The sequence below is a fragment of the Xiphophorus hellerii genome, chromosome 8 (assembly GCF_003331165.1).
Source record: "Xiphophorus hellerii strain 12219 chromosome 8, Xiphophorus_hellerii-4.1, whole genome shotgun sequence".
Classification (NCBI taxonomy): Eukaryota; Metazoa; Chordata; class Actinopteri; order Cyprinodontiformes; family Poeciliidae; genus Xiphophorus; species Xiphophorus hellerii.
Window position 1 is genome coordinate 26,121,822 of NC_045679.1, and position 13,449 is coordinate 26,135,270.

General features: G+C 40.6%; 1 protein-coding gene across 2 annotated transcripts in view; it reads right to left on the reverse strand.

Moving 5' to 3' along the window:
• pi4kaa (phosphatidylinositol 4-kinase, catalytic, alpha a) overlaps nt 1–13,449 on the reverse strand; it is a 33,498-nt gene that overhangs the window by 13,755 nt on the left and 6,294 nt on the right. For both annotated transcript variants that reach the window (XM_032570714.1, XM_032570715.1), the window contains exons 8-32: nt 13,046–13,194; nt 12,799–12,864; nt 12,468–12,564; nt 12,175–12,366; nt 11,973–12,073; nt 11,215–11,344; nt 10,237–10,366; nt 9,394–9,489; nt 9,129–9,312; nt 8,838–8,938; nt 7,765–7,933; nt 6,819–6,869; nt 6,558–6,666; nt 5,349–5,485; nt 5,137–5,270; nt 4,510–4,592; nt 4,362–4,432; nt 4,054–4,178; nt 3,889–3,970; nt 3,487–3,570; nt 3,299–3,388; nt 2,716–2,835; nt 2,374–2,466; nt 231–387; nt 27–154 (exon numbers count right to left, since the gene is read on the reverse strand). In XM_032570714.1, the coding sequence (XP_032426605.1) occupies nt 27–154; nt 231–387; nt 2,374–2,466; nt 2,716–2,835; nt 3,299–3,388; nt 3,487–3,570; nt 3,889–3,970; nt 4,054–4,178; nt 4,362–4,432; nt 4,510–4,592; nt 5,137–5,270; nt 5,349–5,485; nt 6,558–6,666; nt 6,819–6,869; nt 7,765–7,933; nt 8,838–8,938; nt 9,129–9,312; nt 9,394–9,489; nt 10,237–10,366; nt 11,215–11,344; nt 11,973–12,073; nt 12,175–12,366; nt 12,468–12,564; nt 12,799–12,864; nt 13,046–13,194 (2,879 nt within the window). The remainder of the gene's footprint in view (nt 1–26; nt 155–230; nt 388–2,373; nt 2,467–2,715; nt 2,836–3,298; nt 3,389–3,486; nt 3,571–3,888; nt 3,971–4,053; nt 4,179–4,361; nt 4,433–4,509; nt 4,593–5,136; nt 5,271–5,348; nt 5,486–6,557; nt 6,667–6,818; nt 6,870–7,764; nt 7,934–8,837; nt 8,939–9,128; nt 9,313–9,393; nt 9,490–10,236; nt 10,367–11,214; nt 11,345–11,972; nt 12,074–12,174; nt 12,367–12,467; nt 12,565–12,798; nt 12,865–13,045; nt 13,195–13,449) is intronic.

A 13,449-nucleotide genomic window follows, 5' to 3' on the forward strand; every position in this document is an offset into this window, starting at 1 on the left:
AAGGTCAAACACATCGAACAGCGTACCGGTACTTCCACCCCCGTACGCGCCGCCAGCAGCCACTCCCAGCATGCAATGGCTGTTTCCATGCCGTGCTCCGTGAACATCTTGAGGGGCGACCAGCAGAGGTGGTGCAGGAGCTGAGGGTCGCATTCTGCAGAGTGGAATACGACAGCAGCTGAGTCGGAGCATCGGGGAACGGAAAAAATGACAGACCGATAAAGTCGTACCTCTGCTGCTGATGAGCAACGCAGCCAGCTTGAACATGGCCTCAGTGAAGGCCTCGGGCTGAGCAGAGTCCAGAGCCTCCTCCATCTGTTTGATCATGATCCGGGTCAGATCCGACTGGCCCCTGACTGCCTGCGCAAAGTGGATCATTCCTGCAACCTACAGAGAGAAAAAACACCATAAGGTCAGAGGGGAAACATAACCCAACCTAACCTAACAGGCAATCAAACCTTTAATGTCTATGCTCAATCAAATGTCCTAAATGTTTCGTAGATTAGTTTTTATTGGCACATTATTTTCCTTCACACTTCATATTGAGGGTCCATCTTATTTAAACTTGTGTTTCATATAGGCCTGTCACGATTTCAAATTTTGCTGAGCGATTGTCTCAAAAATTATTGCGATAAACGATAATATTGTTTGAAGACCTTTTTACACTGATTTATTGGAAATGACGTAATAATGCATGCAATTTCCTGCCAAACATAGATACACTTTATTTTCAAAAGAATATTTAACACTGGAACTGATAAACAAAATAAACAAAACAACCAAAAACAAAAATAAAACGGATTCTCAGTCTCCATTAACAAAAAAATTTACTTGAATAAAAACTAAACAACATAAAGCCAAAGCGGAAATAAATACTGCATTCAACCAAAAGAGTGCAGATTATGAAGTCTGTATATTATGTTGCCCTTCAGTAATAATTAGATTTAAATAGAGAAGATGGGCACATCGACTACCTGATGCAATAGTTCACACTACATGATTTTTTTGCCCCGATTTTCCCCCGATGACAATCTTAGAACATTGATTGTTCTAAGATTGACGCTTGCGATTTCATAACCGATCAACCTGTATTGTGTGGTGTGTTACGGTAGATCGTTGTTGCCGCTCTAATCTAAATCAGGAGTTTTCAGGACTGGGAGCAACACAGCCTGTTGAATGTGACAGGTAGCCAATCAGAAGGCACGGATTCCCCTCCTTCTGAGGGGAAATTACAGAGGGGAATCCCAAACAGCTGACACGGCGCACCCGAAGTCCAGCGGACATTGGAGATGATATTTGGAAACAACATTAATGTTTATTCAACAATTTGTGCAAAGAATACAGAAATGACAAGGGGAGGAGTTGGAGCGAAATTGCCGGTAACTTTTCAGCTGTTCTTCGTTAACGTGACATAAATAGGTTATAATGATTTTCATTCAGTCAGGACTGACATTAGCCACATGCATTGCAGGTAGATTGTAGTAAAGCATTGATTAATGCCTGGTTTTAAAATTAGTTCACTGGACTTGTAGCCATTATTTTGTGCCCATTGTTGGACATCACACATCGAATCGTTATACTTAGGATTTCTGTCGGCTAGTGTGTGATCTGTCAGGTTTTGAAATTGGGCCAACAATCGGCCGACAGCTCTAAGATCATGTCGTGTGCGCTGAGCTTTACACTAAGAAAATGAGGAAAGGAGGAGTCAGTGGAGAGCACCGGAGTTGAGCCTTTTCTTCATTCAGTGTCATCAACAGAAAGAGAAAAAGGCCGGAAGAGACGATAAAGTCGATAATTAAAATGAGGTCAATAGTTTTAATTTATCGTGCGATTAATTGTTTTATTGTTTATCGCGACAGGCCTAGTTTCATATGCAACTCAGTGCAGTCTAGCCTGATTGGTTAAAAATGATGGAGATCAAGTCAGCTCATTTGTTTTGGGCACAGTTGGATAGTCGCTAAAATACAAAACTGATCCCTTTTCTTTCTCTCATTGAAAGACGCAAGGAGACATTCTTAAAACGGCAGTATGATGTGTTTTTCAGCCACATAGTGCCATTTTATAGCAAAATCAAGTAATTATATGTTAACTTCAGTTATCATAAACATGCTATTTATATCAAAAATGATTTAAAAGAAATTTGACTTCATAATTTAAAGCCTTGAAATTAGGCCTCTGTCTCTTTAAGAAACTCCTCTATTAACCCTTTAACAACATTTTTACCAGCATTTCACTGAGAAGCAGCTCCTATAATGAGATCAGCATATGCAGCGTTCCACCAGCTGTTTGCTAATTGCTGCTGGCTAGTCTGAAGTAGTTGAGTGGAAGGGCTGCTGGATTACTTGGCATTCAACACAATGCGGATGACCGTACCTCTCCGGCGTATCTGTTCCGTAGGTTCAGGGATGCCATGAAGTTGGAGTAATCCTTCTTCACACAGGCTGGCCTCTCAGTCAGCTGGGTGGACTAAATGAGAAAGTGAATGAAATTAACACCATTTCTTAACGCCATACCCATTATGTCATAACTAAAATCTTCTAAAGTCCTGGCATCCCTCAGGGTTGTATTCTTGGCCTCCATTTATTTCCCCATTTTTAAATCTCAAAATTTCTCTTCACATTTTTAAAGTAAAAGAAAATGTCTGTCTGATTGGTCAGAATGATCCAGTTATGCAACTTCAAGCAAGTTAAATGAAGAAGTCAGTTTGCGACTCACCCCCAGAGTGGTACTCTGTCTGTTGTAGCCAGCAAAGTGCAGGATGCTTTCAGTGGCCATGGCCAAACCCGTGTGCTGGGACAGACCCGAGACCCAGTTCTGATGTTTGTTCAGGTACTCCTGACACCGCATGGAAACAGGGAGTTCAAACTTTAAATGTTAGTTTCTCTCATGCTGGACATGTTAGGTTGACATTAACATTTCTTAGGATTGACACACAGCATTTAAGAATGGCACAAAATTAACTTTTTCAATAGACTTTATACAAATATCCTATTAATATAGAAGTATAATGACTTATTACTCATACTTTCAGTTTCAGCTTTCCTTTAAAAAAATCTAAATGTCTAAAAAAAATTCTCACTAAGTTTTTTGACATTTAGCGAAAAGAAATAATTTTAGAAACTAAAACTAATGTGAAACAGGAGAAGTTTGGTCTGATTTAACCTCAAACAGTGAGAGAAAATGGCATATGTGTCTTTTTATTCGGCGAATGTAAACTTCTGGTTTCAACAACTGTGTAGAGCTGCTTTGCGATGCACTCTTCAAGACGATAGAGGAGAAAAGGCTTGAGAAATAATACCTGCAGGTGGGACTTTGTTACAGACGGAGCCCACTTCATAGCCTCCTTAAGGATTTCTCCACACCGCGCAGCAAAATCTTTGACAATGCTCTAAATATTACAGAAAGAAACGTTAACGTAACATGTTCATAAGTGATTTTTGGCATTTTATTTAGCATCAAGATGAGTAAAAAAGAAAAAAAAGTTACCTCCCTGGCTTCATATGTGTCCGGGGCAGTGATTCTGTACGGAGTGTCAGGGATGTCATAATACGGCTGATCTTTATGAATGTCCTGCAACACACCGTCAACACTCATAAAATCATGGTACAGATTCACAGATACACACTGCTTTGGTGGATTAAACCAGGGGTGTCAAACTCCAGTCCTCCAGTCGCTGTCCTGCAGTTTTTAGATGTGCCACGGGTACAAAACACTGGAATGAAATGGATTAATTACCTCCTCCTTGTGTAGATCAGTTCTCCAGAGCCTTGCTAGTGACCTAATTAGTCTATTCAGGTGTGGTGCAGCAGAGGCACATCTAAAAGTTGCAGGACACCGGCCCTTGAGGACTGGAGTTTGACACCTGTGGATTAAACGATCATCACTCACTGCACTGAGGGACAGAGAGAGAGTCTGCAGGATGTCCAACATGGTCTTCAACACCCGGCCGCTCCAAAGCAGGTGGGGGAAGCTGAGGGGAGAGATGTTGGAGTGTTTATGAAAGAAGAAGAGGTCATTTTGAGAGGAAGAACTGGTGGATCAGAGCCGACTTACGTTTCAGCGAGACCAGACAGATATTTGTCGGCCACTCTGCGGATCCGCTTGTGGATGTGGTTGAAGTTGACCAGGAGAAACTGAGCGTGGCGTTCCAGCTCCTCCTCGTGAGCTTTGGTTTTAGGCTTTTCAAACAAAAGAATATGGTAAACGGACTGTGCTTAGAAACAATAAACAACAAATACTATTATAAAAATATCTTCATTTTCTAACAGGGTTTGAAATTATTGATGTAATGCAGACATCAGGGTTGATAACAAGTACTATCAAGTTGAGTTGGTTCTGAAAGAGCGGAAAGCCTCACGTACTTTCTCAGCCATCATTTGAAGAAAAACCTCAAACACCTTGTCGCTGACAGCGATCACGCACTGCATCATACCTGGAAAAACATGGATTTAATACACGAGGGACAGTATTTCTCTGTCAGAGGACAGTTTCCTTTTCTGTCGCCCTTACCAGATTTATCCTTCTGTATGGCTCGGTCTTCAAAGTAACGAAACATGACCTGGAAGCGGTCCGAGTCCAGAGAGTGCAGCATCCTAAACATAATGAAAAACAAAAACAGAGATGGCATGAGATCATGATGTTCGTGTAAAGAACAACGCTGCAACTAAAGATTATTTTAGTAACCAATAATTCTGATGATCAGATTAAAAAAAATAGCCACTGTCTACAGATTGTTTAACCACTGAAGAATTGGTTAAAGTCTTCAGTGGTTTAACCACTATTATTATTATAGTATTTCTCACTATGAGAAATACATTTAAAGATGCAAATAAACAAACAATTTGTTCTTGTTTTAAACAAGACAATAAACATTTTATTGCCTAAAATGCAATAAAATAGCATTAATTTAAACCGAATGAAGCTATGCCACTTGAGGAATGTATATGCATTTTATACAGTTTTGTCTTAGTTACTGCCCTTAATATCTTGCCTGTGTTCAAGTCTGTATTCTCTGGTTAACAATTAATCGATTAATGGACGATTATTTCAATAATCAACTTGTAATGATTAATCCGATTAATTGTTTCAGCAATAGTAAAGGTTAGACTTCCTTTTGTTGTGGAGGCATCGTTTTACCTCATGTACTCCAGCCTGTAGACAGACAGCAGGTATGTGGACATAGCAAAGTCCAGCTTGTTGATGAGGGCGGCCACCTCTGGAGGCGGGTCCAGCAGGTTGATGATGGTGCTGCGCAGGTCATTCAGCTCCGCCTGAAGCGTAGCAGCTGGAGTCAGAAAACTGCGCACCTGCCTCTGTATGTGTGTGTGTGTGTGAGGGCGTGTTCATACTGGAGTGACGGTGTCGTTCTTCAACGCAGAGTTATACTGAAGCTCGGAGCGTAAAGGTTCCCCGCTGGGAAACGTCAACAGCGGCGATTTGGTCGCGATTTCACAAACTCCTTCGTACCACTCCTCCGGCCACAGGCCTGATTGTTTCAACACAGATGGAGGGAAAGAAGAAGAAGACAATGAATACAGTAGAACGCATAGATTTACAAACTTTCTGTGTAAGAAGACAATAATTCTTGTTCTCGACGTCTGCAGGTTTCAGCAAGTCAAATTTAAGACTTTTTAAGACCCCCTTTAATGCCACCATGAATGAAGTTTAAAACTATACCATCCCCATCCTGCTGTATTAGAATCAAGAATAGTAAAAACTGTGAAATTTCATGGGGTCTGTTTGTGGCTCTTGGTAACAGCTTTATGCTTCTCACATTTCACGTGGCTCTCCTCAACTTTAAGATTTTTTTTTAAAATTTGCACTTAAGGGCTTCATCTCCATTCATTTCCTATGCAGCTTGCGCGATGAGGCGACAATCGGTAGCTCTCCTCCAGCCAAGTGAACAATGACATTCTCATAAATGCTGACCTGTGATGCACAGATAAATTTTCACCTCGAATGGAGATGACTTTTGCCTGTCGCTAATGTTCATCACTTCCCATGTGTGGTAGACGCAAAAAGCTAGTCCTAAATTAACCTCAGAAGTTTTCAAAGCCACAACAATCCACTTTCAAAATGTGACACTTTCCTGACTAAATTTCTTGTTTGGCCCAAGCTTCAAGACAGTATTTTTCTGAGAGAATAGACATATTAGTGTGAAAAATCCTTAAACATACTGAAACTAAAACTTGCCCAGAGGGTTGAGATTCTCCATTAATCTAATCTATTCAATTCCCTTAACTATCTTTTGCAGGGCCTTCCTGTAGGTCATTGTACCAAAACACAAATTTAAAATAATAATAATTAAAAAAGCAACAAATATTCTGTTGCTATGAACTGATCTTACATTTGTATCGCTAGTTTTAATGTTACCTGGGGTTTTATGCCAATGTATCAGTCTAATTTCTCTGATAGAAGCCTGAAAAGATTAAAAAAATTAAGTGAATGTTTGAATCTTTTGCTTCATTTTCAGCTTGCCATACTAAAAACCTTGATAACGGAAAAGGTGAACGACAACATAAATGATTTACAAGCAGGGTTGAGTAAACGTATCGTACCTGAGCCCTCCACTGCGAATCCCATGACGACAGAGTAGAGCCAGAAGTCTCTGAACAACTTCTGCAGACGCGGCTTTGCCTCCTTTATTGGTGGCAACCTCTTCGTCAGCTGGCATGGAAAACATAGTTATGCTTAAAAACGGCCAGAAGTACACCTGGAGGTTTAGCATTCGGCACAGTGAAAAAAGGTGCTTCAGTTTACAGGTTCTCAACACAAAAAAACACAAAACAAGCAAAGAGCTGAACATCTGGATCACTTACCACGGCTATAACCGGAATGAGGACGCCGAGGTTTCCAGCACTGCTAGAGGCCTGGAGAGAAAGAAACAAAGACGTGTTTCTGCTTTCCAGCATGAAGATATTCAAAGACAAACCTCACAGTTCCATTGCTGGATAAAGTTTTTCTATCTGCATATTTTAGCTTAACATAACTAATCTTTTAGCCTCAATCTTAGCGAAGAACTGTCACAGAATCGTGTGATTTCCGTAAGAGGTCTATATGAAAACTGTAAATGGGATTTTAAATTAATTTCATTAATCATTTTGATTCGTGAAATTAAGTTAGAAAGAAGATATCATTATTCGAGATAAACAACTGACCCAGCAGTGTGAGGTTAGGCCAGCCCTGAGACTGGTGGGTATTAAAGACGGGGTTTACGGTAACAATTCCTCCCCATGTAAACTCGAAAAGTCAAAATTCACTGTGGTCCCATCAACATTTTTATGCGCATTTAAAAAGTTGGTGGAAACTGCAAAATTGGAGACAAGTTCCTCAGTTTTGCAGAAAAGTTTTTACGCTCGCTTGAGGTTTGGCTTTTAAAAAAAAAAAAAAACAGAGTTAATGTGCTAAAGGAAAGATGGAAACACATTTACTGAATAAGTTTGATGTAGCAAATCTTCACTTCCACTGGTGGGTCTGTGCTTTACTAGAGGTACGAAACTATGAGAAACTTCTAAATCCAAATCTCCAGCTCAGAGAGGACGACTCTCTCCAATTTTCTGAGATGTGTGATTCACACTAGTTTATAACCTCTACTTCCTGTTTATTAGAGCCACACGTAGCATCGACATCTGATGAAAGGATGCCTTATTTGCATTGTCTTTTTTTTAGATATTTTAATAGTTGGATGAAAACAGTGAAATGGATTCAATGTGACAGTTCAGTAAATGTTCAAACGCTGAGCGTAAACGTTAATACAAAGTGTACCTTCAGGGCCGGGCCTTTGTCCGAGGCCCGCTCACTGGCTCTCTTCCCCTCTAAGCCCAGCTGCACAAAAAGCTCCAGCAGGTTGACCAGCAGCTCGTCCACCATCTGCTCGGCCTGCATGTTGGCTGCTATGTTACCCAGCGCGTTTATAACAGCCAGAGAGCAGTGTCTGCAGAAAGAGGAGGGAAGCAAGTCGGATGAAAGTCCAGCATACAGCTTTACAACATCATCGTAAATAAGCAGCAACATCTAATCAATAACTGTCTCTTATGTTTCATTTACTTAGTTTTTACTAAACACTTGAAGATCTTTAAGGGGTACCTGTGTTTTTCAGGTACATAGTGATGTTTTATATCACAATCAAGTAACTATGTTGACCTAAGTTGTTATAAAAATTCTGTATATAGCAAATATGACTTAAATTATGCTTTACAATTTAACACCCTGAAATTGGGCCTCTGTCTCTTTAAGAAACTCCTACTTTTTCTGAAGCTCCGCCTTCAGGAAGTCATCGCAATATCATTAACTGTCTATTAATCTTCCAACAACGATTTTACCAGTGCTCCTCTGAAAAGCAGCTCCTATAATGAGCTCAGCAGATGTACAGTTCCTCCAGGTGTTTGCTAATTACTCCTGGCTAGTCTGAAGGAACTGAGTGGGGGCTTGGAAGCTTGGATGCTTGGAAACTGCAGCTCCGTCAGACCTTTGGCGAGCCAGATACGACTGGAGGACAAGATCGGCTTCACATGCATCGGCTGATTACCAAAACCAAGGAAACTTTTGCACCTCTATATTAAGTGACATCTTAAAGCCGTTGGTTGCACGGCGCTTTACTATTTACAGGTGCACACCACAGAATTTCAGAAGTAAATATGCTTAAATCTGTGTCCTTCTCTTTCCACTTCACACTTCTGTGTTGGTCAATCACATCAAACCCCAAAAATATGCATTAAATTTGTGGTCGTCAGGGGAAACGTGAGAATATTCCTGCATTGCATAATGGAAGAAAAATTAACTGGCCTGCATATAACCACCAGAGCTAAGTTGCAAACTTGTGCCAAGGTTCCCCTCACCTGTAACCGTGGTCTTTGTAGTCTTTGGTGGAGTAAACCATGGAGCTCGCTTTGACACTGATCTGCTGGAACAAATTCCACACTTCCTGGTAGATGTATTGCTAAAAGGGAAACAAGAGCGATTAAGCCACCACATACGAATGAAATCTTTTAAAGCAATGACTCACTTTAAAAAATGTTTTTGTTATGTGCAAATATCCATTTATTTGAATAATTAACATCCCGGTTTGCGGCGGTGAATCAGCAGTTTATCTGCGACTAGAGGCGAGAAAAGAACCTGTCAGCTCTCACATTGCCTGTTATCACCATGCAGCCCAGCTGATCTATGATGAGGACGTCGAGCTGCGAAGGCGGCTGGCAGAACTTCTGCTGCAGGATCTGCAGGATGGGCTCCATCACCCTGGGCGTGTCGCGCAGCGCCACGGCGATGTGGCCCAAAGCTCTGATGGTGTGGTCCGGGATCAGGTGAGCATCCCTGGAAAAAGAGGGAACGACTTTAAATGATCTGTTTCGGCACAATTAGGTGGGTGATTTTTTATTTCTGGATCTGGCTAACTTGTCATTTTCCTGGTAGATGTAGAGACGGTTGGACAGACTGGCGAGGAAAGCCTCCACAATGACGTTATCCATCGTGAGGCCAGCTTTCAGGCACCTGGGGAGAGAACAAAGAGGGAATCCTGGTTTGGAACTTGAATAAAAATCATAACTTTCTGTTATGTTAACTGTTTTGCTACATGATCCTTTTGAGGACTTTCTACTGGCAAAGTACATTAAAATGCATATTAGGATCTCATGGAGTTTTCTGGGATAGATTTTCCTCCTCCTTTCATTTTTACTCCCTGGAACCAAAACCAAATGAACCAAAACCAGATAGAAATCTACCCCAAAAACATCTCGGCTAGGTAATTTCAGTCCCCTCTCCTCCTCTGCAGGTCATATTTTCTGTTAACTTTAAAACAAACAACTGGAATTCTGCATTTATGCTTGCAAACACAAAATATAAAATTGAAAAAACAAGCAAGTTTATTTGCATAGCACGTTCAGCAACATGGCAGTTCAAAGTGCTTTACATTGTGGAAACATAAAAAAAACAACATAATACGCAAATCATATCATCAACAGTTGTGAAAACCAATAACAGACATCACATTTCATCGAATATGTGGGTCAATATTCCATTTATTGTGGTTTAAAAGCAACTCTAAACAAAAGGTGGCATTTTAGTCTTTTGTCTTAAAACAGAGTTTGCATCTAAATACTTAAATAAAACTAAATGGAAATAAAGCAGTTAAAAGAAGTGTGCACCTTATTTTTTCAGAATTTCCTCAAATATGGAGACATCAAGCCTTTTTTGTGTGTGTGTGTGTGGGTGTGTGTGTGTGTGTGTGTGCTTACTCACCTGCATATGTTATCGATGGAGATGTCCCGCAGCTGTTCGTACATGGAGGGCTGGCTCTTCTTGCTTGCACTGGTGCTGATGGTTGACTGAGAATGTTCATTGGTCACATGGATCTTGATGTCACTTCCTCCTTGAAAAGACAGTTATTTTGTAAGACACACTCCATTAGCAAAGTGGTGGTCTAATTTCCATTAATCCACTAATAGATGAGCTAGGTTTGTATTTAGCGCTTTTCCTAACTGGAAAATGTTAAGCGCAGTTAGCTTCCCCTAAATTAAAGTTTCCAAACCAATTCCAAATGGCCACTTTACTTGGCTGTTTTGTAAACATTCAGTTGAATAAAGTTCGACATTTGGTCATCAACTGGTAAGAGTTCTTCAGGTAGTCTGATGTTTATATTCATGCTCTTATTTTGAAATGGGTGAAGACTGTCTATGCTGCAGTTTTATTTTCAACAAGACACATACAAGAAGAAAATAAAACATGGACAGTTGAGCATAAGATTTAAACAGAAATACATTATATAAGGGCATTACATAGTATGTAAATTATAATGTCAAAATTAAACTGGTGCTCAAGGGTTGCAGTCTCAGCATTAGCTTCTGCTAAATACCAGGTTGCTAAGTACTTTTGCTAATGCTACAGCATCAGCTGCTAGAAATAAAAATAAAATAGTGACATTATTCTGCTAAAACCATTTTTAAAAATTGATTAAAATTAATAACGGAGGAAAATGAAATTTAGTTACGCATTATGGCAATAGTAGAGATGTAATAGTCCAAGGAGCTGCATGCTACACTTTTCCTTCCACTTCACAAAAATGTGCCACTTTTTGTTGGTTCATCTTATACAATTAAAAAATTGGGTATTTTTACTATTTGGTGTTTGTGACTTGAATACGAGACATCTATGATAATGCTACATGCACCCCCTCTGTCTGAGGAGGACAACTTGTCCACTTGGGAGCGCCGTTGTTACCTGGAGCGCACTGGCTGTGATATTTGTAGAGCTTCACCAGAACAGGAGAGGGCACCACCAGGAAGTCTCTGAGAGACGTGGTGACGGAGTGCGCCACGACAGGAAAGCGCTCGCACAGACGACCCAAACCCTGCACACAAACACAACATGCACATCAAAGCCCTGGAGGTACATGGCAACGCTAACAGCTGCTAGGCATCGAGCTCTGGACCACTTTCCACTGATTTCATGCAGTCAGGAAGTAACAGTGTAGCTATGGTGGCAGCTCAGTGACCGTTTTGTCACCAAATGAAGTCAGAGCTGGGATAGAAGGTCGAGAGAAATAAATAGAAAACCTGAAGGCACAATGGGAGTCTCTGAGTGATCAGCTAATGAGCAGCGTACCAATATGCTAAACAGATTAAATGTTACACCAACACAGTATCAAGTTAGTTCACTGCGCTCCTGCTTTCACCAGGCTAGGCGGATTGTTTTGAATTACAATGAATGTTTTACATAGAGAAGCAGGGAATTTTGGATTTTTGAATGTATGCGTATTCATCTCTTTGTAACTCAGATAAACTAAAATAATCAGCAGGTTCGACAAAAACTTTTGTAGATTTGGAAACTAATTAAATCAAATTGCACACTTTGCCAGACTACGCTCTCCTGTAATTGCTGAGAACTCACCGGACAAAAGATGAAAGTCAATTCAGCTCTAAGTGCTTTGTAACAACGAAAACATATTTGAGTATTTATTTCTCTCTCTTTTTTCTCACCTGTAAGCAGCATATGAGGAGGGGCATGTGGGCGATGATAACTTTACTAGACGTCTTCGACTGCAGCTTCTCTGACAGTTTGGTGCAAAGGTTCTCAGCTCCTGGTGAAAAAACAAAACAAAACAAAAACAAAACAGCTTTCAAGTAGTGTGAAAAGTCAAATGACATTTTGTCAGACTGGGTCAAATGATCTGAGTCTCACCCTGTTCCTCTGTGACAGCCCAAACCATGAGGTCAACACAGGCAGCGTTGGCCTGGCAGCGCAGTTTGAGCGGGCTCAGTTCGCTCTGGAGGTACTCCACGTCATGGAGAATCCTCTGCAGCTCTGACTGGCTGCTGCTGAACTGCTCCAGCACGAAGTCGTGAACCTCCTTCACATAGTCGGTCTGAAGGTCTGAACCATGAAGAATACATTTATCTGTTAGGGAAACTATGACTAACTCTTAGTCATAGTTTTCTAAAAGATTTGAAGAAAGTCAAGAACGGTTTCCTCACCTTTCAGATTGTACAGAGTGTCTCTCAGCATTTTAAATATGGCCACATATAACGGATCACTGAACGTCTTGTAGAAAAGCTGAATTTCTGGATTGCTCTATGAAGAGAACAGCACCAGTAAGTAATAACCGTTACAAGTACGGGTGCACAGATTGCAGTTTCTGGTCTGATTCTGACTTTGGCCGACACAGATTTTTTTTTTTTAGTCTGAAAAGTTGCTAAATAAAGCGACAGAGTTGATAAGTTGGCAACAGTGGTGTTAATCTAATTGCAAGTAATAAATCTGATATATTCACAGAAAAGAGAACAAACTTCGATGTAGCAGACCTACCTCCTGGTACTCTGCTAAGATGCCATCCAGTGACTTCAAAAACGACTCGGAAACAAATTGTTCAACCTGATCAAGACAAGCAAGCAATGTTTATTTTCACAATAAACTAATGGCAGAAGATATTAACTATTTTATGTTTGCATTACTAAGGTAATAGTCTAACTACGAAGACTGAAGCCAGAACAGACTTCAGTTTTGCACTGTGCTGCGATTAGCGGTGAAAGTGTTGAGTGTAGCTAGCGCTAACCATGTGAAGGAGCTGTCTGAGCATCTCCAGAGGGACCTGGAACTCTCCGGAGCTGCTCCCAGTGAAAAGAGGAGAGACAGAGAAGCTGGAGCTGATGGTGGAGAAGTAATAATCGGGGTCCATGGCGCTGCCATCAGGGAGGTAGGAGCCTGGGGGAAGAAAAGAAGTGCTATAAGGAGGCTCTTTTGGGAAAAAAAGTGGTGAATTAGTCAATGTGTTGTGTAACTTGAAATTACGAAAATAAATGTGTTTAATGGAATCGCAGCAATTTTAAAAAAACAAACTCTTTTTTTATAAGAAGTTTGTGTATTGGGATGAGGTGGTTTTTCGACTGGATTGAAATGGATGTATTTTACAAAACTGCAATGGAAACATTATTTTTTTTCTATCACACGAGTCACGTG